The sequence below is a fragment of the Thalassophryne amazonica genome, chromosome 14, assembly GCF_902500255.1.
Source record: "Thalassophryne amazonica chromosome 14, fThaAma1.1, whole genome shotgun sequence".
NCBI classification, from domain to species: domain Eukaryota; kingdom Metazoa; phylum Chordata; class Actinopteri; order Batrachoidiformes; family Batrachoididae; genus Thalassophryne; species Thalassophryne amazonica.
This window is the reverse complement of record NC_047116.1, coordinates 74,369,181-74,393,351: the sequence shown is the minus strand read 5'-3', so window position 1 is coordinate 74,393,351 and position 24,171 is coordinate 74,369,181. Positions and strand designations below refer to the sequence as shown.

The 24,171-nt window shown below is 45.7% G+C and overlaps 2 protein-coding genes across 2 annotated transcripts in view; one reads left to right on the top strand and one right to left on the bottom strand.

The window, feature by feature from the left end:
- Positions 1 to 5,508, top strand: part of slc15a2 (solute carrier family 15 member 2) — a 148,287-nt gene extending 142,779 nt beyond the window's left edge. Inside the window, exon 22 of the mRNA XM_034185769.1 lies at positions 5,197 to 5,508. Within this exon, the coding sequence (XP_034041660.1) occupies positions 5,197 to 5,364 (168 nt within the window). The 3' untranslated portion in view covers positions 5,365 to 5,508. The remainder of the gene's footprint in view (positions 1 to 5,196) is intronic.
- A 14,742-nt stretch (positions 5,509 to 20,250) lies between these two features.
- LOC117524299 (HSPB1-associated protein 1 homolog) lies at positions 20,251 to 21,426 on the bottom strand. The gene is made up of 2 exons (XM_034186066.1): positions 21,313 to 21,426; positions 20,251 to 20,661 (listed from the first exon to the last, which is right to left on the bottom strand). The coding sequence occupies exons 1-2, from the start codon at positions 21,355 to 21,357 to the stop codon at positions 20,251 to 20,253; spliced, it is 456 nt and encodes a 151-aa protein (XP_034041957.1). The 5' UTR covers positions 21,358 to 21,426.
- Between the last annotated feature and the right edge of the window lie 2,745 nt (positions 21,427 to 24,171).

Below are 24,171 nucleotides of genomic sequence, written 5' to 3'. Positions count from 1 at the left end.
ACCAAATTGTCCTGTATGCCCGTTGTCGCAAATTTGCAACATACCATCATTATTATTATAACATTATAACATAAAGTCATTACCAAAATACCCAATATTACTATCTAGTTTTTGTGCAAAAGTGAAATTACCATTACCATACCAATTTACCATCTACTTAAAGGCAAAAACACACACAAAACATTTTCTTATATACAGCTATATAAATTCGGGCGTTAAGGGGTTAATACGAGTGGAGTGTCCCTTTAATTCTGGGCCCTATGAGTGTTAACATTCTGCCTGCCATCTCTCTTATTTTACAAGGCATAGTTCCATGCTGAACAACACCTTTTCTTGTCACTCCTGTAGCTCTTGTGATTCTTATAGCATTTTTCAGATATTATTTGGGGCTGTGTTGTGTGGGCCATTGAAGAGGAGGTACTGCTGGCCCACCACCACAAGATGGCGCCCTGCTTGAAGTGCGGGCTTCAAGCACGAGAGGGCGTTGGAGCAACCAGGAGTGACAGCTGTCACTCATCATCTGTACCAGCTGTCACTCATCCACTACTCATCACCACCACCATAAAGGCCGGACTGCAACTCCACCTCCCCGCCGAGAAATCAACTACCATTCAGGTAATTTCTCTGCTGACTGACACTTTGTGTGTAATAACCTGAACTTCTGTTGCAGCCGTTTTCCTGGAGTGTTGCCTTGTCTGGGGGATTGGCGTTTGGTGTGACAGTGACGGCTTCGCCTCACACCCCAACCCAGATAAGTGGTTAACCAGGAGCTGCACGAGTGTGTGATTGGAGGTGGAGGTTCTCCCTCCTTTACCAAACACTGACTGTGGGATTACTGAGTGTGCGAACTCACACTCATCAGGACTGTCTCTGTTTTCTACAGAGAGAATGCCCCAAACGGTCAAAACAGCAGCACTCGTGGGTCACAACACCCACGTGGGGAAACCCCGACGATCTGCACGAATCCCAGTCACGATCCTGAGTGGGGATCTAACCCTTCACGCCCCAGCACTGGTGGACACGGGGTCGGAGGGGAATCTGCTGGATAGCAGATGGGCAAAGGAGGTTGGGCTCCCTCTAGTGGCCTTACCGTCACCATTGTCGGTGCGGGCACTAGATGGCACCCTTCTTCCACTAATCACACACCAGACTCAGCCAGTGACATTGGTGGTGTCTGGGAATCACAGGGAGGAGATTGTGTTTTATGTAACACCTTCTACCTCCCGAGTGATTTTTGGTTTTCCATGGGTGTTAAAACACAATCCCCGGATTGATTGGCCATCTGGGGTTGTGGTTCACTGGAGCGAAACCTGCCACCGGGAGTGTTTAGGATCCTCGGTTCCACCCGGTGTGACAGCTAAGGAGGAGGTTTTAGTTCCCCCCAATCTGGCGGCGGTGCCGGCTGAGTACCACGACCTTGCTGACGTCTTCAGCAAGGATCTGGCACTCTCGTTGCCCCCGCACCGTCCGTACGATTGTGCCATTGATTTGATACCGGGCGCTGAGTACCCGTCCAGCAGGCTGTACAACCTCTCACGTCCGGAACGCGAATCAATGGAGACCTACATCCGGGACTCGTTAGCTGCCGGGTTGATCCGGAACTCCACCTCCCCGAGTGGGTGCTGGTTTCTTTTTTGTGGGCAAGAAGGACGGCGGACCTCCGTCCATGCATTGATTACAGAGGGCTGAACGAGATCACGGTTCGCAACCAATACCCGTTACCTCTGTTGGATTCAGTGTTCACGCCCCTGCATGGAGCCCAAATTTTCACGAAATTGGATCTTAGGAATGCTTATCACCTGGTTCGGATCCGGGAGGGAGACGAGTGGAAGACGGCATTTAACACCCCGTTAGGTCACTTTGAGTACCTGGTCATGCCGTTCGGCCTCACCAATGCGCCCGCGACGTTCCAAGCGTTGGTTAATGACGTCTTGCGGGACTTCCTGCATCGGTTTGTCTTCGTATATCTAGACGATATACTCATCTTTTCTCCGGATCCTGAGACCCATGTCAAGCATGTATGTCAGGTCCTACAGCGGTTGTTGGAGAACCGGCTGTTTGTGAAGGGCGAGAAGTGTGAGTTCCACCGCACTTCTTTGTCCTTCTTGGGGTTCATCATCTCCTCCAACTCCGTCGCCCCTGATCCGGCCAAGGTTGCGGCGGTGAGAGATTGGCCCCAACCAACGAACCGTAGGAAACTACAACAGTTCCTCGGTTTTGCACATTTCTACTGGAGGTTCATCAAGGGCTACAGTCAGGTAGTTAGCCCCCTGACAGCCCTGACCTCCACAAAAGTCCCCTTCATCTGGTCGGATCGGTGCGAAGCCGCGTTGCAGCCCGATCCCAAGCGCCAGTTTGTTGTTCAAGTGGATGCCTCTGACTCAGGGATAGGAGCCGTGCTATCCCAGAGCGGGGAGTCCGACAAGGTTCTCCATCCATGTGCCTACTTTTCCCGCAGGTTGACCCCAGCTGAACGGAACTATGACGTCGGCAATCGGGAACTTCTTGCGGTGAAGGAGGCTCTTGAGGAGTGGAGACACCTGTTGGAGGGAGCATAGGTACCATTTATGGTTTTCACGGACCATCGGAACCTGGAGTACATCCGGACCGCGAAGCGTCTGAACCCCAGGCAAGCCCGCTGGTCGCTGTTCTTCGGGCGTTTTGACTTCCGGATCACCTACCGCCCCGGGACAAAGAACCAACGATCTGACGCCCTGTCCCAGGTGCACGAAGAGGAGGTCAAGACCGAGCTGTCAGACCCCCCTGAAACCATCATCCCCGAGTCCACTGTCGTGGCCGCCCTTACCTGGGATGTGGAGAAGACCGTCCGGGAGGCCCTGACACGGAGCCCGGACCCGGGGACCGGTCCAAAGAACAAACTGTACGTCACACCAGAGGCCAGGGCTGCTGTCCTTGACTTCTGTCACGGTTCCAAGCTCTCCTGTCACCCAGGGGGTGCGAAGGACCGTGGCAGTGGTCCGGCAGCGCTTCTGGTGGGCGTCTATGGAAGCCGACGTCCGGGAGTATGTCCAGGCCTGCACCACCTGTGCCAGGGGCAAAGCCGACCACCACAAGGCCCAAGGCCTCCTCCAGCCTCTGCCTGTGCCTCGTCGCCCCTGGTCTCATATCGGCCTGGACTTTGTCACGGGCCTCCCGCCGTCCCAGGGAAACACCACCATCTTAACGATAGTGGACCGGTTCTCCAAGGCGGCCCACTTCGTGGCCCTCCCGAAGCTCCCGACGGCCCAGGAGACTGCAGACCTCCTGGTCCACCACGTCGTGCGTCTGCATGGGATTCCATCAGACATTGTCTCGGATCGTGGTCCTCAGTTCTCCTCCCAGGTCTGGCGGAGTGTCTGTAGGGAACTGGGGGCCACCGTCAGTCTCTCGTCTGGGTACCACCCCCAGACGAACGGGCAGGCAGAGCGGACTAACCAGGAACTGGAGCAGGCCCTCCGTTGCGTGACCTCCGCGCACCCGACGGCCTGGAGTGACCATCTGGCCTGGATCGAGTACGCTCATAACAGCCAAGTCTCGTCTGCCACCGGCCTCTCCCCATTTGAAGTGTGTTTGGGGTACCAGCCCCCATTGTTCCCGCTAGTGGAGGGAGAGATCGGGGTGCCCTCGGTCCAGGCCCATCTGAGAAGGTGCCGTCGGGTGTGGCGTACTGCCCGCTCTGCCCTGCTCAAAGCCCGGACGAGGGCCAAGAACCATGCAGACTGCCGGCGTGTCCCGGCCCCTGCGTATCAGCCTGGGCAGGAGGTTTGGCTTTCCACAAAGGACATTCCCCTGCAAGTGGAATCCCAAAAGTTGAAGGACAGATACATTGGACCTTTCCCCATCCTCAAAGTCCTCAGTCCAGCCGCAGTGAAGCTGAAGCTGCCAGCTTCACTGTGGATCCACCCGGTTTTCCATGTGTCACACATCAAACCTCACCACGTTTCACCCCTCTGTACCCCCGGACCGGCGCCGCCTCCTGCCCGGATCATCGACGGGGAGCCGGCTTGGACCGTGCGCCAGCTCCTGGATGTCCGTCGGAAGGGCCGGGGGTTCCAGTATTTGGTGGACTGGGAGGGGTATGGACCCGAAGAACGCTCCTGGGTGAAGAGGAGCTTCATCCTGGACCCGGCCCTCCTGGCCGACTTCTACCGGCGGCACCCGGACAAGCCTGGTCGGGCACCAGGAGGCACCCGTTGAGGGGGGGGTCCTGTTGTGTGGGCCGCTGAAGAGGAGGTACTGCTGGCCCACCACCACAAGATGGCGCCCTGCTTGAAGTGCGGGCTTCAAGCACGAGAGGGCGTCGGAGCAACCAGGAGTGACAGCTGTCACTCATCATCCGTACCAGCTGTCACTCATCCACTACTCATCACCACCACCATAAAGGCCGGACTGCAACTCCACCTCCCCGCCGAGAAATCAACTACCATTCAGGTAATTTCTCTGCTGACTGACACTTTGTGTGTAATAACCTGAACTTCTGTTGCAGCCGTTTTCCTGGAGTGTTGCCTTGTCTGGAGGATTGGCGTTTGGTGTGACGCGACGGCTTCGCCTCACACCCCAACCCAGATAAGTGGTTAACCAGGAGCTGCACGAGTGTGTGATTGGAGGTGGAGGTTCTCCCTCCTTTACCAAACACTGACTGTGGGATTACTGAGTGTGCGAACTCACACTCATCTGGACTGTCTCTGTTTTCTGCCAGCAGTACCGGGTCTGACTGCTGAAGACAGCGGCCACCTGGGGCGCAGGGCTTGGCGGCTCCGGTGTTCTTCAGCTCCGTTGGTGGTGGAAGCTGTGTGGGGATCCAGCTCTTCTCTCGCCAGGCGTCTTCTATTGTCGAGCCTGCCCACACGTCACCTGGTGTATGATTGACAGTCCACCATATTGTTATTGTCTGTATGTCGTTGTGCGAATCACAACATTAAATTGTTACTTTTGGCTTATCCATTGTCTGTTCATTAACGCCCCCTGTTGTGGGTCCGTGTCACGTCACTTTCACAACACCATGTACAACTTTGATATGTAAAACATCAAAATCATGGCAGTTGCACCTTAATGTCCAAACATTTTCTTAAAATATCATGATGTTATGCACATTTTGTTTTGTTTCCAGCAGGATGAACCTTCTTCATACAGATCTGACCTTTGAGATGACCCTCTTGGTACTTTTGTACACTAACCTGTCTGTTTTCATCACAGTGGAAAGAGTTCCTGCTGTTTGCTGGCCTCTCTATGGGCGTGTCTATCATCTTTTCCATCATGGCCAGATTCTACACCTACGTGGAACCCGAGCAGCTGGATAAGATTACCTGGAGGATTCGAAGAAGGAGGAAGCTGATGACACATTCAGAAAGAAGAACCAATTGAAGACATCGATTTGAACAGTGCAGGGGCAATCACCAAACTGTAACCAAGCCGTGGTTTCCCTGATGCATTTTACTGTAGCTGGTCTGATGAAGCTAAAAGTCAGAAAAATGATCAGATAACAAGTGGTCTTCATGAGAAGGTACCATTTTTATTTGTATGTTTTCAGGTTTTAAGTGACGCAAAAAGATTATGGTACATGAAATTTTATTATGCAGTACAGTTCATTTTTGTTTTACACATGCACATGTGGACACACACACACACACCCACACACAGTGAAATCTTTATTGATATGCTAGCAATCTCAGAATAGAAAATCAGTAATACCTCTGTCACACATAGCGGGAATCACGCAGAATGGTGTCAGAATGACGAATCAGTGCACATCCGCAAGTGTCAGATTTCAGTTCCAAAATGTTCTGACAGCCATCTACGGAAGTCCACACAGTTGGTAAAAATCAGCCGGTGGCCTCGAGTGTGATGCACATGTTCAAAACCCTCCAGGCATACCTATCCACGGCGGTCCAACGGCAGTCCATGTGCAGTCTGAGGACCATCTGACCGCAATTTACATATTCTGATGGCGGAAAAAACGGGATCCGAAACGATTTGAGTGCATACAAGGGAACCTTGAGATGGATCTGGCACGGTATGCCTGCCGGTATGACCTGCAAGTGCCATGTATAATAATGTCCACTCCCCCCCCCCCCCCGACCACAAAGGTACTGTTGAAATATCATCATGATAAAAATTATGAATTTTTATCACGTACAGTGAATGTGAACAGCGGTTGTCACACCGAAGCAGCGTGCGCTACTGTGCGCATGCTGCCACAAATCTGAACAGGCTGTTATATCCACAATAGACCTTATAGTACAGATATTTGTCCATTTCTTCCCATGGGCAACTTAAATAATGTGAATATTGTCTCCATCATATAACACAGGCAGCTGCCCTCTCTGTGGTTCGCAGTAACGCATCATTGCACACGCCAGGCTCGGGGCTGAACAGATCTCACGTTGTAATAAATGATCACCTTCTAACTCTGTGGCAGATATGACATGGAGCTATTGTGCCAGGCCGTGACAGCATTAATAACATGAATCTCACCTCCAACAGCGGACCAGGAGTGTTTCACAGTGCACACAACAGCCTGTGGTTAAAATCCGCTCACCCAAATAAAAAATAAATCCCATGTGATAATCCAACCATGGCGGTGTCCAGACTTGTGTTGTGCTCCTGAAGTGAGCAAAAACGAAAAAAAAATTAATGATCGCTTGAAAGCCGCTCTGTTTGACGCAGGAGACAGCATGGCAAACTGCCAGCAAACTTTCAACGGAGCTGTCCGTGCTCTTAGTGGCTCTTATATGCATGCATACACACACCATATGGCTGAGTGATAATGCAGCCCACCCGTGTGCACGGAGCACACGTGCACCACGTACACAAGCGCTGCACACGTTTGGACATCGGGCAGTCTGCAGTGCATTTTATGGCCATCTGACAGCAGTCTATGTAATCTACATGCGCTTTGGATGCCATCGGCAGGTGTGGACGAGGTAATCTGGATGCATTCTGACATGGCTGACCACACCTCTTTTCCTCCCAACTGCGGCGGATTATGGCAATATTTGCCATGTCAGGCATTGTTCCTGCACATTCTTGCTATGTGTGATCGGGGCTTAAGTAATGGAATGATGACACAATGGTCCTCATAACATTTCAAACATCCCTCAAATTTCTCTTAACTTTTTCATACAATCAGCTTGTATTGAGTCCAGCAGATTCCAGAGAGACTCTTAAATTCAGAAAATTGTGTCACTGAACTGTGCCATTTGATGTACTCAACTGAAAATACGCTTAATGGAAACACAAGTATTTAAGAAGAAAAACCCTCAAAAACACAATTAAAAAGTTATATGCTCACATTAGGTGGTTTTACCAGGCAGTTCAAAATAAAACAAAAATAATACTGTAATCCAAACACTTTTTTCTGAAGTTGCAGGTCACATGGCCTACAGAAAGAGTCACATGACATTCTAAAATACATAGAACAGTACGTGTGGAAAGAGTCAGAGACAGAGAGGCTGTGAAACATTATAAGAAATGATGTGATGGCAACATTGAATTTGAAAAACACAAGATGCTGATATTTAGCAGGATCCTTCATGTCATTTCACAGTTTTTTTTTTAGACATTCCAACAATATCACTTTTGCACAAATCGAAACGGAAACTGAACTAATGATGTGCATAAACGTGCTGAATGCCACCTGTGTCTAACTATGAATAAATCAATTTCAAGTTATAAGTATGATAACATCAGGTAATTATGGTGTGTAATTTATGTAGGATTTTCAAACTAAACTGTTTCAAAGTAATGACATGTCTGGACCACTAAGAAAAAATCAGAATACTAAAATCTGAGAACATGGGAAGTTCTAAATCGCTTGTATGAGCCACTTACAAAAAACCTTAGTATGAGTGTTTCCATGAAGCCAAATGTTCAAACAAGTAGTGTGATTTTTACACTCATCAACATTGTTAAATATCAGGTGCGGCACTTGGTGTGTGTATTTTTCATATATTTGACTTAACATGTAAAAATGAACTATTTTTCAGTATTGCTGTAATTGAATGTGGTTATGGGTGTGCGTAAGCTTATTGTTTGCATCAAGTAGTTTACATGAAGGTTCCAAACTGTAAATTACACCCAATATGTTGTTTACTGCATGTTTTTTGTTGGTGTTGGTGATTTTTGAAATTGAACAGTCCTTATGGCACACACTTCAAATGGAGGCCTTCATGCATAAATCAATCAATCAATCAATCAATCAATTTTTTTATATAGCGCCAAATCACAACAAACAGTTGCCCCAAGGCGCTTATATTGTAAGGCAAGGCCCATACAATAATTATGTAAAACCCAACGGTCAAAACGACCCCCTGTGAGCAAGCACTTGGCTACAGTGGGAAGGAAAAACTCCCTTTTAACAGGAAGAAACCTCCAGCAGAACCAGGCTCAGGGAGGGGCAGTCTTCTGCTGGGACTGGTTGGGGCTGACCGCCCCAACCAAATCCACTGTTAACTTCCCCATGCTGTTGTGGGCCTGCAATCTGTGTCCATTGATGATTTCTTTTGTCCAGACTGTTCAAATAACATAATATATATCATCCAACATATGTTTTTTCTTTGAATTAATTCATTTTTTTTGTTGTTGTTAATTTTTCAAATTAAAAAGTCCCTATGCATCAGCACAGACTGTACACTCATTGGCCACTTTATTAGGTGCACCTGTTCAGCAGCTTGTTGACACAAATCACGAATCAGCCAATCACATGACATGACAGCAACTCAGTGCATTTAGACATTGAGATGTGATGGAGATGACTTGTTGAAGTTCAAACCGAGCATCGGAATGGGGAAGAAAAGGGATTTAAGTGACTTTGAAAGTGGTGTGTTTGTTGGTGCCAGACGGGCTGGTCTGAGTATTTCAGAACTTGATGATTGCTTGGATTTTCACACACAACCATCTCGAAAAAGAGAAGATATCCAGTGAGTGGCAGTTGTGTTGTCAAAAATGCCTTGTTGTTAGAGGTCAAAGTTGAATCATGTCAATATGGACCAACATCTCTGAGGAATGTTTCCAACAGCTTGTTGAATACCTTGATGGCGAGGTACACCCCAAGTAGCTCCCGATCAAAGGTGCTATACTTCCATTCACTGGGACGCAACCTGCCTGCTGAAAAAGGCGAGAGGCTGCCAGGCATTACCCACCCACTGCTCGTAAACTGCACCGACCGCGTAGTCTGAGGCGTCCGTGGTAAGTGCGATTGGGGCAGAGGAGGTGGGATGGGCCAACATGGCGGCCTTAGCCAGGGCTGTCTTAGCATCCGCAAAAGCCTTGTCTCTTTCTGGGCTCCAGCCCACAGTGTGCTTAGGCTTGCCACCTTTCAGAGCCTCGTACAAGGGTCGCATGATTTGGGCGACCCTGGGGAGAAAACGGTGGTAGAAGTTAACCATGCCTAGGAACTCCTGTAAGGCTTTGACAGTGACTGGGCGTGGGAAAGTGGTGATGGCCTCCACTTTTGACGGAAGAGGAACGACCCCGTCCTTTGTGACTCTGTGCCCCAGAAAGTCTATGGTGGACAGGCCGAACTCGCACTTGGCTGAATTGATGATGAGCCCGTGCTCGGCAAGTCGCTCGAACAGAGTGCGAAGGTGCGAAAGGTGCTCTGAAGGTGATGGACTGGCCACCACGATGTCGTCAAGGTACACAAACACGAAAGGCAGATCCCGTAACACAGAGTCCATGAGCCGCTGGAAAGTTTGAGCAGCATTCTTGAGCCCAAACGGGGCGCGCAGGAACTCAAACAAACCAAACGGCGTGATTACAGCTGTTTTTGGGATGTCGAGAGGGTGTACGGGCACTTGATGGTATCCTCTGATCAGGTCCACCTTCGAAAAAATCAGGTCCACCTTCGAAAAAATGACCTTACCAGCCAGGTGCGCTGAAAAATCCTGGATGAGCCGTCGGTAGTCCCCGCAAGGATGCGGCGTGTGCTGGGAACTCAGCGAGCAGACTCTGGAAACTGTCCGTGATAGAGAGCAGGCTGGAGAGGTGCAGTGCATCAGAGTTGCTGATTGCGCATGCATACGAACAGAAAGTGACGGCATCGATCAAGCGCTGATTTTTAACGTCCACCAACAGTCCATATGCACACAAAAAAATCTGACCCTAAGAGGTGAACGGCTACTTTGGCAGTCACAAAGTCCCAGCCAAAGCGTTGGCCCCCAAAACACAGTTCAGCATGCCTTGTGCCGTACGTACGGATGGGGCTACCATTGACGGCTTCCATGGGGAGGCCATGGGTGTCAGCTACCACGTCCACCTGTGAAGCAGGCAGTAGACTCCGCTGTGCCCCTGTGTCGCAGAGGAAGCGTCGGCCGGAGACGGAGTCGTGGATGAAGAGCAGCCTGCCGGCATGGCCGACGCTCATGGCCACTAATGAGCGACGGCCTTGGCATTTCCCACTCCACTGAAGCTGCATGGAGAGCGGGATCGTTTGGCCTTGCGGCCCAAACCTGGCATAGTAGAAGCACACACCTGAAGACTGCTGCCGACACGGGGCTGCTGCTGTGATGAACATATGATCATCCGGTACCTCTGATACAGCACCAGCAGGGAGGAGGGCGGCTGCGCAGGGCTGCTGACTCGCCAGGAAACACTTGTCAGCCTCAGCAGCCAGTGCTCTGCAATTAGTGCTGGCAGTGTTGGCCAAAGCAGCTCTCACATGAGCAGGCAGTTGACGTAGGAAAAGGTGGAGGAAAAGGAAATCTGGCTTGTTGTCGCCAAGCAGGTCAAGCATTCTGTCCATTAGCGCTGAGGGCTTGCTGTCACCAAGCCCTTGAAGAGAGAAAAGCCTATTGGCCCTCTCAGCGTCAGACAGTTCGAATGTTTGAAGTAAGTATTCCTTCAGAGTTTCATACTTTTCCGTCAGAGGACGACGTTTAAGAAGGCTAACCACTCTCGATGCCGTAGAACGTCCGAGGGCAGATACCACGTAGTAGTATTTAGTTTCGTCAGCGGTGATCTGACGCAAGGCAAACTGTGCCTCAGTCTGAGCGAACCAGGCTGAAGCAGAAGATTCCCAGAATTCGGGGAGCTTGAGAGACACAGCGTTGGCGGTCATGGCGATCTGGATACGTCGGGGTCACCAGTGTAGAAGTTGTCTTTTGGCGAAAAGACGAGCCGAAACTTCTCACATTAAAACTCTTTTTTTTGTAGCATTCGGAGCAGCTGCTGTGGTTGTTTCAGTTCTGCAAAAGCTGACAATGTGCTATGAACAACTTAGGAGCCATGCCCTTTTATGTTCTTCTTGTTTTTGTTTTAACTGTCTACTGTAAATGTATTTCCTGTGTTCTAATCACTAGCAGACAGATTGTGAATATTTTTAATGTCTTATTTTCAATGTGTACTGGGAGGGAATGTCTGTTTGAAGTGCTGTCAGAAGGGTCAGAATTTAGCAGGTCGCAGTGACACACCTGTAAGGGCAGAAGTGACACTGTGCACATGGCCTATGCAGCCAAAAATGTAGCACTATACAGAGGTCTGTAAAAGTTTGGGCACCCCTGATGATTTCCATGATTTTCCTTTATAAATAATTGGTAGTTTGGTTCAGCAATTTCAGTTAAATATATCACAAAGCAGACAAACACAGTGATATTTCAGAAGTGAAATGAAGTTTCTAGGATTTACAGAAGTGTGCAGTAATCTATAAACAAATTAGGCAGGTGCATAAATTTGGGCACTCCAATAGAAAAATACATCAGTATTTAGTTGATCCTCCTTTTGCAGAAATAACAGCCTCTAAACATTTCCTCTAGCTTCCAATGATAGTCTGGATTCTGGTTGAAGGTATTTTGGGCCATTCTTCTTTACAAAACATCTCTAGTGCATTCAGGTTTGTTGGTTTCCAAGCATGGAGAGCCCGCTTAAAATCACACCAAAGATTTTCAATAATATTCAGGTCTGGGGACTGAGATGGCCATTCCAGAACGTTGTACTTGTTCCTCCTGCATGAATGCCTGAGTAGATTTTGAGCAGTGTATAAGGTTGTTGTCTTGTTGAAAGATCCATCCCTTGTTCTCAAGAATCTACTGATATTGACTGGAATCCATGCGACCCTCAGCTTTAACAAGATTCCTAGTACTAGTACCTGCACTGGCCACACAGCTCCACAGCATGATGGAACCACGTTCAAATTCAGTGTTTTTCTTGTGTTCCTGTGTTTCCTGTGTTTCTTTTCAGCCATGCATACCCCCTTGTTATGTCCAAATACCTCAATTTTTAGTTTCATCAGTCCACAGCACAGAGTGATGTAGCATCTGTGAGTTTCAAGATACAATCAATAAATGCAGCTCCCCATAAGGACACTGCCACAATTATGGTTCACTGTAGGCACCATACATTTTTCTTTGCACTCCTCACCTTTGGAACTCCATACAGTTTTGAAGCCATCACTTCTAAAAACATTTATCATGGTTTCATCACTCCAGAGAGTTCTTCTTTCAGCATGGGCCCTGGCAAATCCTAGGTGGGGTTTTTGGTGCATGGGCTTTAGGAGAGGTTTCCTACGTAGGTTTCCTACATTCCTCTGCAGTGTATGTTGCAATCATACCGCAATCAGACTGCAGTTGTAATATTCGTGAGGTAATTCGTACATAATTCAAATCATCCAGACTACATTTGAGAGGCTGTACGAATTGGTCGAACACATTGACTCCTGGCTGAATGCCTCCACTGTCCGCCCCATCACACTAGAGCACTAATGAGCCTGAATGCTGCAAGAACAGATATTCGAACTACAGTCGGGTGAAGTCGAGCTGCATCTGAAAACCTCATACAGCATTCGTGAGTGCCTGCCACACAATCGGGCACAATCGCGACCAGCTCGAATGTAGTGACATGCACACCACTATTGAGCTACAATCAAACTGGGAAAACATTGAACAGTGGTAGACGTGCAGTCAGACTGCTGTCTGAATTTAATGGCAGGATTCTGATCGCGTTCGAGGAACCTCGAAATGGATCAGGCACGCCAAATCCGATAGCACATCCCAATTGTGCCCCCCGATGAGCCCAGACCACCCCCCCCCCCCATGCATCCTGTTCAGGCACACGAATGGAAATATTGTAATGTGCAAAGTTGCAAGTCTGGCACACAATCATTATGTGAAGTAGATGTAAACACTGCACAATCACACTGAATAAACCATGTGTCATTGCCAGTCAGTGCGTCTCAGTGCAACCGCACATGGCCTGAACGAGCTGTCTCACACATAATAGCCTCAAGATTACAGGTATAATGACCTCCCCACTTATTGGACAGGTAATGGACCTGTATCATTATGTCCAACATGATTGGCGATACATCCTCTGACACATGAGGTGGACTGACAATGAAGTGTGGTTATGCTCATTCTGGACGTTACACACCGATCACAGGTCGCTGCTCGTCAGCGAGTCTCCGTGACGTGCTGACGTTTGCAGTGCGGCCGTCTGGATGGGGTTTAACAGTCATGATAACATGATAATACAGATGAATCCTCTGACACATAAGGGGCACACCATGCAGAGCCTTTGAGTAGCGTGGGGCAGGGGCACATGGTGTTACAGCTGTGATAGTTATCATGATTCACATACAACCCCAATTCCAATGAAGTTGGGACGTTGTGTAAAATGTAAATAAAACAGAATACGATTTGCAAATCCTCTTCAACCTATATTCAATTGAATACACCACAAAGAACAAGATATTTAATGTTTAAACTGATAGATTTTGTTGTTTTTGTGTAAATATTTGGTCATTTTAAAATGGATGCCTGCAACACGTTTCAAAAAGTTGGGACGGGGCAACAAAAGACTGGGAAAGTTGATGAATGCACAAAGAAAGCCTAATTGGAAACAGGTGAGGGTCATGATTGGGTATAAAAGGAGCATCTCCAAAAGGCTCAGCCATTCATAAGCAAAGATGGGGTGAGGATAACCACGTTGTGAACAACTGCATGAAAAAAAATAGTCCAACAGTTTTAAGAACAATGTTTCTCAATGTTCAATTGCAAGGAATTTAGGGATTCCAGAATCTACAGTCCATAATATAATCAGAAGATTCAGAGAATCTGGAAAACTTACACACATAAGTGGCAAGGCCGAAACCAACACTGAATGTCCGTGACCTTTGTTCCCTCAGGCGGCACTGCATTAAAAACCATACATCACTGTGTAAAGGATATTACTGCGTGGGCTCAGGAACACTTCAGAAAACCATTGTCAGTTAACACAGTTCGTCGCTACATCTACAAGTGCAAGTTAAAACTCTACCATGCAAAGCAAAAGCCAAAAATCAACAACATCCAGAAATGCCACTGCCTTCTCTGGGCCCGAGCTCAGCTGTGGTCTGATGAGTCCACAATTCAAATTGTTTTTAGAATCATGGACATCATGTCCTCCGGACAAAAGAGGAAAAACACCATCCAGACTGTTACCAGCACAAAGTTCAAAAGCCAGCATCTGTGATGGTATGGGGGTGTTAGTGCCCATGGCATGGGCAACTTGCACATCTGTGATGGCACCATCAATGCTGAAAGGTACATCCAGGTTTGGAGCTACACATGCTGCCATCCAAGCAACATCTTTTTCAGGGATGTCCCTACTTATTTCAGCAGACCAATGCCAAGCCACATTCCACGTGTTACAACAGCGTGGCTTCATAGTATAAGAGTGTGGGTACTAGACTGGCCTGCCTGCAGTCCAGACCTGTCGCCCTTTGAAAATGTGTGGCGCATTATGAAGTGCAAAATAACACAAAGAGATCCCGGACTGTTGCTCTACTGTGACGGGGCCTTTAAGTAATGCACTTTTATAATCAACTGTCTGCTGGAAAATATTTGTAAATAAATTTGTGATATTTTTGTTAAACCCTGTTAGATAATATCTAAGTCCTTATTCTGTTATTTCATGTTGGTTATCAAGTATTTGCTATGCTTAAATGGTTATGTTTTGGTGAGTTTTGGTCATCTGCTTGAGTATATATGTCATGTGGTCTGAAGTGGTTTTAACTGATCAGAAACAAAGGAATTAGGTTCCACCATGTACCAAACAACTTGGTTGAAGACAAGGGGTGGAGCTTCCCCTCAGTCTGTGGGGAGCCCATAAGATTAGGTTTGTGAGACTAAAATCCACCCACTGCACCACCTGTATTATCTTGAATAAAACTATTATGCTGGCCATGTTCGAGGTCTTTCAGAAAATGGAGTCTGTGTGTGAGCTCTGCCTGATTTTCACCGCAACTTTCAAGAAATTCAAACTCAGGAATATATCGATTTCGTTCAAAATAAGGGCAGTATACAGTGGTCCCTCGCTATATCGCGGTTCACCTTTCGCGGCCTCGAAGATGCGCGATCAGAGGAACTGTGAAATACTGGTGAGTCACTATTAATAATTTCTTAAGTGTCCAACCTCGTAGGTTGATCGTTAAAATTGAATTCGTTAGTTCTAAATGCCATCATAATTATTTATAGGAAAATATCTTTTATTTCTCAAACAAATGTTTGGGCCTGAAAACAGGTTTTGATCTTTGGTTTCATTCTATAATACTGGACTTATTTTTCTTTGAACCTTGAGTGTTTACACAGGAGAGAAAAGTGAGAAAATGTTAATGCCTGTTTGAGAAAAGTGTATAAAGTGTGTAGTGAGGGGTTTTACAGCCTTAAAACATCTATAATAATTGTAAAAAAATAACGCTGACTACTTTGCGGATTTCGCCTATTTTTAGAATGTAACTCCCGCGATAAACGAGGGACCACTGTATTACAAAAAGAACTGGGAGGAATAACTCCTTTTAATCAAACCTGAAAGTCTAAACTCCAATCATATCTGTTCGGCAGCTTACGAAAATGAACATCGTACAATTTCTGATGGTCCAGACTACAGTCTGTTAAACTATGCAGTCCAATGAGCTTCATGTTTCTCATTAATATTATGAAAAAGGATTATTATGCTGCTTCCTATAAAGTACTGTGAATGGGACTGTTAAGCCCTGAGGTAATGCATCATGTGATAAATCTGTTACCGGCTCCAAACAAAACACTTATGGTTACGTAAATTGTCGAGATTCATTCCATAAATGGTCGGTACAGCCACGACAGTGTCAGCAATCAAAACAAAACGACCAGGGTTGGGGGAGATGTCTACCTGATCAGTTGTAGCCACTTCTGTCTGTTTGTCATCGGCTGAGAATCTATAAAACGACAGTGCCAGTGATGTTTCCGACCTATTGACTTGGTCGCACATCCGGGAACTCTGCCTGTGAGGTCTTGGCTTTGAAAGCAGCTCAGTGATGTAGACGACCAATGACCACAACAGCGACAAAACCACGCTTTTTGTTTGGACCCGGAAGTTGAAAATCACGTAATGCATTACGTCACACTTAACAACCAAATATGTTGATACCGGAATTTGTTCTGTGCTGCTGGAAACTTGAGTAAAAAATGCCTTCTTCCTTGTTTTGTTGGCATTGTTAAATCTCTCAAACGTCTTTAACTTTCAATGTCTGAAAACCTATTTAAATGTTAAATGTCTGGGATGTACGTAGTGTTCCGAATAATAGTAGTGCTATGTGACTAAAAAACATTAATCAAGGTTTTGAGTATATTTCTTATTGTTACATGGGAAACAAGGTACCAGTAGATTCAGTAGATTCTCACAAATCCAACAAGACCAAGCATTCATGATATGCACACTCTTAAGGCTATGAAATTGGGCTATTAGTAAAAAAAAAGCAGAAAAGGGGGTGTTCACAATAATAGTAGCATCTGCTGTTGACGCTACAAACTCAAAACTATTATGTTCAAACTGCTTTTTTAGCAATCATGTGATTCACTAAACTAGTATCTAGTTGTATAAGCACAGTTTTTCATAATTTCTTCACATCTGCGAGGCATTAATTTTGTTGGTTTGTAACCAAGATTTTGCATGTTTACTAGTGTGCTTGGGGTCATTGTCTTGTTGAAACACCCATTGCAAGGGCATGTCCTCTTCAAGTATTTTGACATATCCAAACTGATCCATGATACCTGGTATGTGATATATAGGCCCAACACCATAGTAGGAGAAACATGCCCATATCATGATGCTTGCACCACCATGCTTCACTGTCTTCACTGTCAACTGTGGCTTGAATTCAGAGTTTGGGGGTCATCTCACAAACTGCCTGCAGCCCTTGGACCCAAAAATAACAATTTTACTCTCATCAGTCCACAAAATATTCCTCCATTTCTCTTTAGGCCAGTTGATGTGTTCTTTGGCAAATTGTAACCTCTTCTGCACGTCTTTTATTTAACAGGACTTTGCGGGGGATTCTTGCAAATAAATTAGCTTCACACAGGCGTCTTCTGTCACAGCACTTACAGGTAACTCCAGAGTGTCTTTGATCATCCTGGAGCTGATCAATGGGTGAGCCTTTGCCATTCTGCTTATTCTTCTATCCATTTTGATGGTTTTCTGTTTTCTTCCACGCGTCTTTTTTTGTTGTTGTCCATTTTAAAGCATTGGAGATCATTGTAGATGAACAGCCTATAATTTTTTGCACCTGCGTATAGGTTTTCCCCTCTCCAATCAACTTTTTAATCAAACTACGCTGTTCTTCTGAACAATGTCTTGAACGTCCCATTTTCCTCAGGCTTTCAAAGAGAAAAGCATGTTCAACAGGTGCTGGCTTCATCCTTACATAGGGGACACCTGATTCACACGTTTGTTCCACAAAATTGATGAACTCACTGAATGTCACATACTATTATTGTGAACACCCCCTTTTCTATTTTTTTTTTTTTTTTACTAATAGCCCAATTTCATAGCCTTAAGAGTGTGCATATCATGAATGCTTGGTCTTTGGATTTGTGAGAATCTACTGAATCCACTGGTACCTTGTTTCCCATGTAACAATAAGAAATATACTCAAAACCTGGATTAATCTTTTTAGTCACATAGCACTACTATTATTCTACTACTACTACTACTACTGTACATCATAGTTCAGCTCAGCAGGAAATGGAGAGGAAAACCACCAGACTGTCCATTAAACAATTACATTTTTTATTTGTGTATCGTGTGAGAAGTTGCAAAAATGCAACATTCAAACAAACCACATTTTGATTGACCACATTTACACTTACAAAGAAATTTGCCAGAGTAGCAAACTGCATGATAATCAGGTTACAGTTAGTCCAGACTGGACAGAAGAGTGCAGTAAGACGACAATATTGTTCTTCTCTTCACTTCAGTCACAGTGGAACATTATAGATTTTCCACAGCTGTCAATCACTGTAAGGCTTTGTCAGAAAAAAAAAGGCAAAAATGAACCTCTGATGTCAGCATGTATTTAGTTTAGTACTTTTAAAACATTTACCACCACTCAAATCAGTTTGGGTAGCACATTGTGCCTCGGCAAGTTCCTTTGGCTGCTCCCTTGTTTTCACTGGAGGTCGCCAGGCCCAAGGTGAGCCTGCATGTTGATTTGGCACTGGATGCCCTTCCTGATGCAACTCTACATTATATGAAGAATGTGGCAGGGGTGGGGTTTGAACCGGGAACCTTACGCTCTGAAACAAAGCGCACCGACTAGTTGACCATCATTTGGTGTTTGTCCAAATTCCGTCACAAATTCTTTGACCTGCTAACAAGTTTTAGCTTATTGCAGACTGCAGTGTTTGCCAGTGCGTAAGTGCACCAATAACATTGCTTGTTTAGCTGCGTTTAGACGAGCTGATGTACAGCGTGTCTTCACGTGCGCTGATAAGAAAACTCAGAACCAACTTTGCAGACTGTGATCATCTTCTAAGCAAATGACACCAACCAAAGCCTCCATCACGGGTATGTAACAAGGAAACCAACACAAAGTCAGGGGGTGGCGTCATGAAATCTAAAAATATTTGAAGTACTAACTTCTCGCAGATGAACCCATCAAAGCTCTGCTGCAACAAGAAAACCTGCAACGACATTTTAGTTGGACTTTGTGTTTGCATCTGGACAGAGAATCATTCTTCAACAATACAGTAGTGTTCAGAATAATAGTAGTGCTATGTGACTAAAAAGATTAATCCAGGTTTTGAGTATATTTTTTATTGTTACAGGGGAAACAAGGTACCAGTAGAGTCGATTCTCACAAATCCACAAGACCAAGCATTCATGATATGCACACTCTTAAGGCTATGAAATTGGGCTATTAGTAAAAAAAAAGTAGAAAAGGGGGTGTTCACAATAATAGTAGTGTGGCATTCAGTCAGTGAGTTTGTCAATTTTGTGGAACAAACATGTGAATCAGGTGTCCCCTATTTAAGGATGAAACCAGCACCTGTTGAACATGCTCTTTGAAAGCCTGAGGAAAATGGGACATTCAAGACATTGTTCAGAAGAACAGCGTAGTTTGATTCAAAAGTTGATTGGAGAGGGGAAAACTTATACGCAGGTGCAAAAAATTATAGGCTGTTCATCTACAATGATCTCCAATGCTTTAAAATGGACAAAAAAAAACAAAAAAAACAGACGCGTGGCAGAAAATGGAAAACCACCATCAAAATGGATAGAAGAATAACCAGAATGGCAAAGGCTCACCCACTGATCAGCTCCAGGATGATCAAAGACAGTCTGGAGTTACCTGTAAGTGCTGTGACAGTTAGAAGATGCCTGTGTGAAGCTAATTTATTTGCAAGAATCCCCCGCAAAGTCCCTCTGTTAAATAAAAGACGTGCAGAAGAGGTAAAATTGTTCCTTTTGGGTCCAAGGGCCGCAGACAGTTTGTGAGATGACCCCCAAAGTCTGAATTGAAGCCACAGTTCACAGTGAAGACTACTATGATGTTGGGCCTATATATGCATACCAGGTATCATGGATCAGTTTGGATATGTCAAAATACTTGAAGAGTCATGTTGCCTTATGCTGAAAAGGACATGCCCTTGAAATGGGTGTTTCAACAAGACAATGACCCCAAGCACACTAGTAAACGAGCAAAATCTTGGTTCCAAACCAACAAAATTAATGCTTCGCAGATGTGAAGAAATCATGAAAAACTGTTTCCCATGCAGCAATAAGAAATATACTCAAAACCTGGATTAATCTTTTTAGTCACATAGCACTACTATTATTCTGAACACTACTGTATGTGAACCGTGTGCCAATACCACCCATAGGATTAATGGCCCAACACATTTAGGGTATTTAGACCGTCTGAGTGCCTTTCCAGTAGAAGCTCAGTGACACGGGCAATGATATCAGGATGCACCAAGCAGTCCAGAAGGTCATTGGTAGTGATTGTGAGTCTTGATTCTTTCATCTCATGTGGATTATGCGATGAGCTTCCTTCCCAGAATCATATGTTCTGCACAGAGCTGCGCCAGACCCACATTCATGTTCTGGCTGTTGGGGTCTGACCACAGTACAGTCTTGGTGATACTGGAGTTCACAGGTTGCGGAGGATTTGGCCTCCAGATCTTTTGGTCTCATAAACTCTGAGTCTGATGAGTCTTTTTGCTGACAGTGCACAGGAATGAGATGTGGTCCAAAGGGAACATTGAAGGGTACAGCATCCTTGACGAAGTCCCTGCTCTTCTGGAATTGTCCGCAGGAGTCTCGTTTGAGTGGACGTGTCTGTCTTTGGACCTGATCCTTTTGTTTTTGGGCACAGGCTCTCACTGCCAGGGTCACATACTGCATGTTCTCATGATGGGACGCCATTCCTTCCTGTAGAAACATGACAGTGTCAGAGGTTACACAGATTCAAGACTTAGGTTGGGGCTGGTAAGACACAAGCTCTGTTTTTTTTTTTTTTTTTTTTTTTTAACTAGTGCTTTCAGACAATAAAAAAATTAATTACAAGCTTTACAATTAATCTAAATTAAATGCATGTTTTTTTAATATCTCCATTCCAATTGCGCATACAATGTAAAAATGAGGTTCTTAGAAATGTAATTGTATTTACAAAAAAAGAGAGGAAGAGAGACAGAGAGGGAGACAGAGAAAGAGGGAGGGAGAGAGACAGAGTGTTGTCTTTTCTCTAAGTCTATAGAAATAAGGCTATAAAAGTCTATAAAAAATAAAAGTACTTAATCTTTCACCAAAACATCTTAGTTTTCAGGTTTTCATCTTAGATACACCTTCTGGCAAACTGTACCTGAACTTTCAGGTCTCCGTTTTAAGAAAATTCTCATATAAAAATCAACAATAATGATGAAAATAATAATATTAAAGCAAAAGAGCTCTGGTATCGGATCATAAAAGTATCGGTATCGGCAGATATCCAAATTCTGGGATCTGATCGGAAGTGAAAAGTTGTGGATCGGTGCATCCCTACTTTTTGTATAAGGAATGGACGATCAGAGTGGTTGTTTGTACCTCGGTGGGGTTGAGCCAGTTGTCGGTGTTGTCACTGCTTGGCATGCTCTTCAGGGCACAGACAACAGCTTTTGTCACAGCCTCGCCAACTCTTGACTCATCATCAGCTCCCTGCACAGAACACATAAAAAATACAACACAAGATTAGCGGATGAAAAAGAGACAGCCTAGAATTTTTTTTACCTGTGAGCTTGCAGAGAAAGCAGGACCCTCATTTGTCAATGTAACGTACATATATGAACAGAAATGTGTGTGGACAGGATGAGTGCTCACTTCTAAGCAAAGTGTGGCACTTGTTCATTTGTATGTACAGTGGATAATGTGCACAGATTTAGCTCCCTGTGATAGAAAAAGCAAACTGAAATACCATCCACCAAACTGAGAAATGATTAAACCACTGAAGAGGATACACAACAAATAATACATGACCAATTACTCTATTCAGTTTGGAGGCATGCAAGCTATGTGTAGTTTTTTTTTCAGGATGTTCTCAAGTTGACGTCCTAAACATGTAACCATGTAAGCTTAATGTACAACAAAGTCAGTTATACAAACAGTGGAAGGCTGGTCAGTTTTTTCCTTCCTGTTGCTCTCATTTGTTTGGGATCAGCACAGCAAACCCTCTTTCTCCATTCACCTGAACCCATATGAAACCGAATCCTTATGATCTGCAGATTGATTTGGTACAGATTTTATGCTGGATGGCCTTCCTTTATGCAAATTTAGATCTTCAAGTAAACAGAATCTATCGTGCTTGTTTTAGTTAATTTTGGATGTGAGTAACGGTGGTGATTTTGGACCTATGTGCCAAGTTTGGCTGCTGTAGCTTTTGTGCTTTCTGAGCTCCAGGTACTTTTAGGGGAGAAACTGAAAAAGAAGAAAATTCAAAACCCTGCATGTTACTGCAAGAAAACAACTCCCCAGTTGGGGGCACTATTTCAACACATTTGCATTTTGGCCTGCTTACGCATTTTTGACCCCCTGCTTTTCTCCCTTTATGTAGCACCCATTGGGCACATATTGGGGCGTTTTGGGATTGCCTTTCATTGCTATGCTGATGATACTCAGTTATACAGTAGTGGCGGTATTGTATCACTTCCTGTTCCGGAGCACAGCGGCGCTTTTCTGTATCTGTTAGCTGTTTAATCTGCGCAGTTAGATTGATCTAGTTACCTAGATAACGATTTGTTTCACAGTGTAATCTTCACATGCCTTATCTAAAGCACTCCCTCTGCTGAATCACCTCTATTCACTTTGTGTGTTTTTAGGAATCCGCTAGCTTAGCGCAGCTACTAGCTCTTAGCCGTTTAGCATGGCGGCTTCTCCTGTCTCTCCCGCACTTTTCTGCTCTGGGTGTGAAATGTTTAGTTATTCCTCGGCCTCCTTTAGCAGTAATGGTACTGTAATAAGTGTAGCTTATTCGTAGCTTTGGAGGCCAGGCTGGGCGAATTGGACTCGGCTCCGCACCGTGGAAAATTCTACAGCTAGCCAGGCCCCTGTAGTCGTGCGGACCAAGGTAGCTTAGCCGCCGTTAGTTTCCCTCTGGCAGATCCCGAGCAGCCGGGAAAGCAGGCCGACTGGGTGACTGTGAGGAGAAGCGTAGCCCTAAACAAAGCCCCGTGTACACCGCCAACCCGTTCACATTTCTAACCGTTTTTTCCCCACTCGGCGACACACACCCCGAGGATCAAACTCTGGTTATTGGCGACTCTGTTTTGAGAAATGTGAAGTTAGCGACACCAGCAACCATAGTCAATTGTCTTCTGGGGGCCAGAGCAGGCGACATTGAAGGAAATTTGAAACTGCTGGCTAAGGCTAAGCGTAAATTTGGTAAGATTGTAATTCACGTTGGCAGTAATGACACCCGGTTACGCCAATCGGAGGTCACTAAAATTAACATTGAATCGGTGTGTAACTTGCAAAAACAATGTCGGACTCTGTAGTTTTCTCTGGGCCAATCCCCAATCGGACCGGGAGTGACGTGTTTAGCTGCATGTTCTCCTTGAATTGCTGGCTGTCTGAGTGGTGTCCAAAAAATGAGGTGGGCTTCATAGATAATTGGCAAAGCTTCTGGGGAAAACCTGGTCTTGTTAGGAGAGACGGCATCCATCCCACTTTGGATGGAGCAGCTCTCATTTCTAGAAATCTGGCCAATTTTCTTAAATCCTCCAAACCGTGACTATCCAGGGTTGGGACCAGGAAGCAGAGTTGTAGTCTTACACACCTCTCTGCAGCTTCTCTCCCCCTGCCATCCCCTCATTACCTCATCCCCGTAGAGATGGTGCCTGCTCCCAGACCACCAATACCAGCAAAAATCTATTTAGCATAAAAATTCAAAAAGAAATAATATAGCACCTTCAACTGCACCACAGACTAAAACAGTTTCAGATTTTGCATTTTCACCTGGCTTGAAATAGTAACGTCGCTCACGCAGGTTTCTTCCCATTTCAGACAAAAGCTGGGTTTTTCTACAAAGCAATCCTGATACCCCCGTCACACTAAGCATGAATGAGGCAGAGTCCTGGCTGAATGGCAGTTTGAACCACACTTGACAAGTGATGAGATGCATTTGGAAACTTTCTACAGCATTCGCAGGGCAGTCGTACAGGCGGGCCCAATCGTGCAGCCACCCCGAATGTCGGAATCCCCATCACACAAGAGGCCGAATGAGCTCGAATCCTGACCAAGTGAAAATTTGACTACCATGTGAGCCCACTGACCCGAGTGCCCCCCCAATGCAACAATGGGAGCCCACTGACCCGTGGCCCCCCCAATGCAACAAGACTGGGAGCCCACTGACCCGAGTGCTCCCCAATGCAACAAGACTGTGAGCCCAATGACCCGAGTGGCCCCCCAATG

Coding starts and splice junctions, on each gene's coding strand:
- LOC117524299 (XM_034186066.1), bottom strand. CDS start 21,357: ATGCCAAGCAGTGACAACACCGACAACTGGCTCAACCCCACCGAG. Junction 20,662..21,312: donor ACTGGCTCAACCCCACCGAG/GTACAAACAACC, acceptor ATGTTTCTACAG/GAAGGAATGGCGTCCCATCA.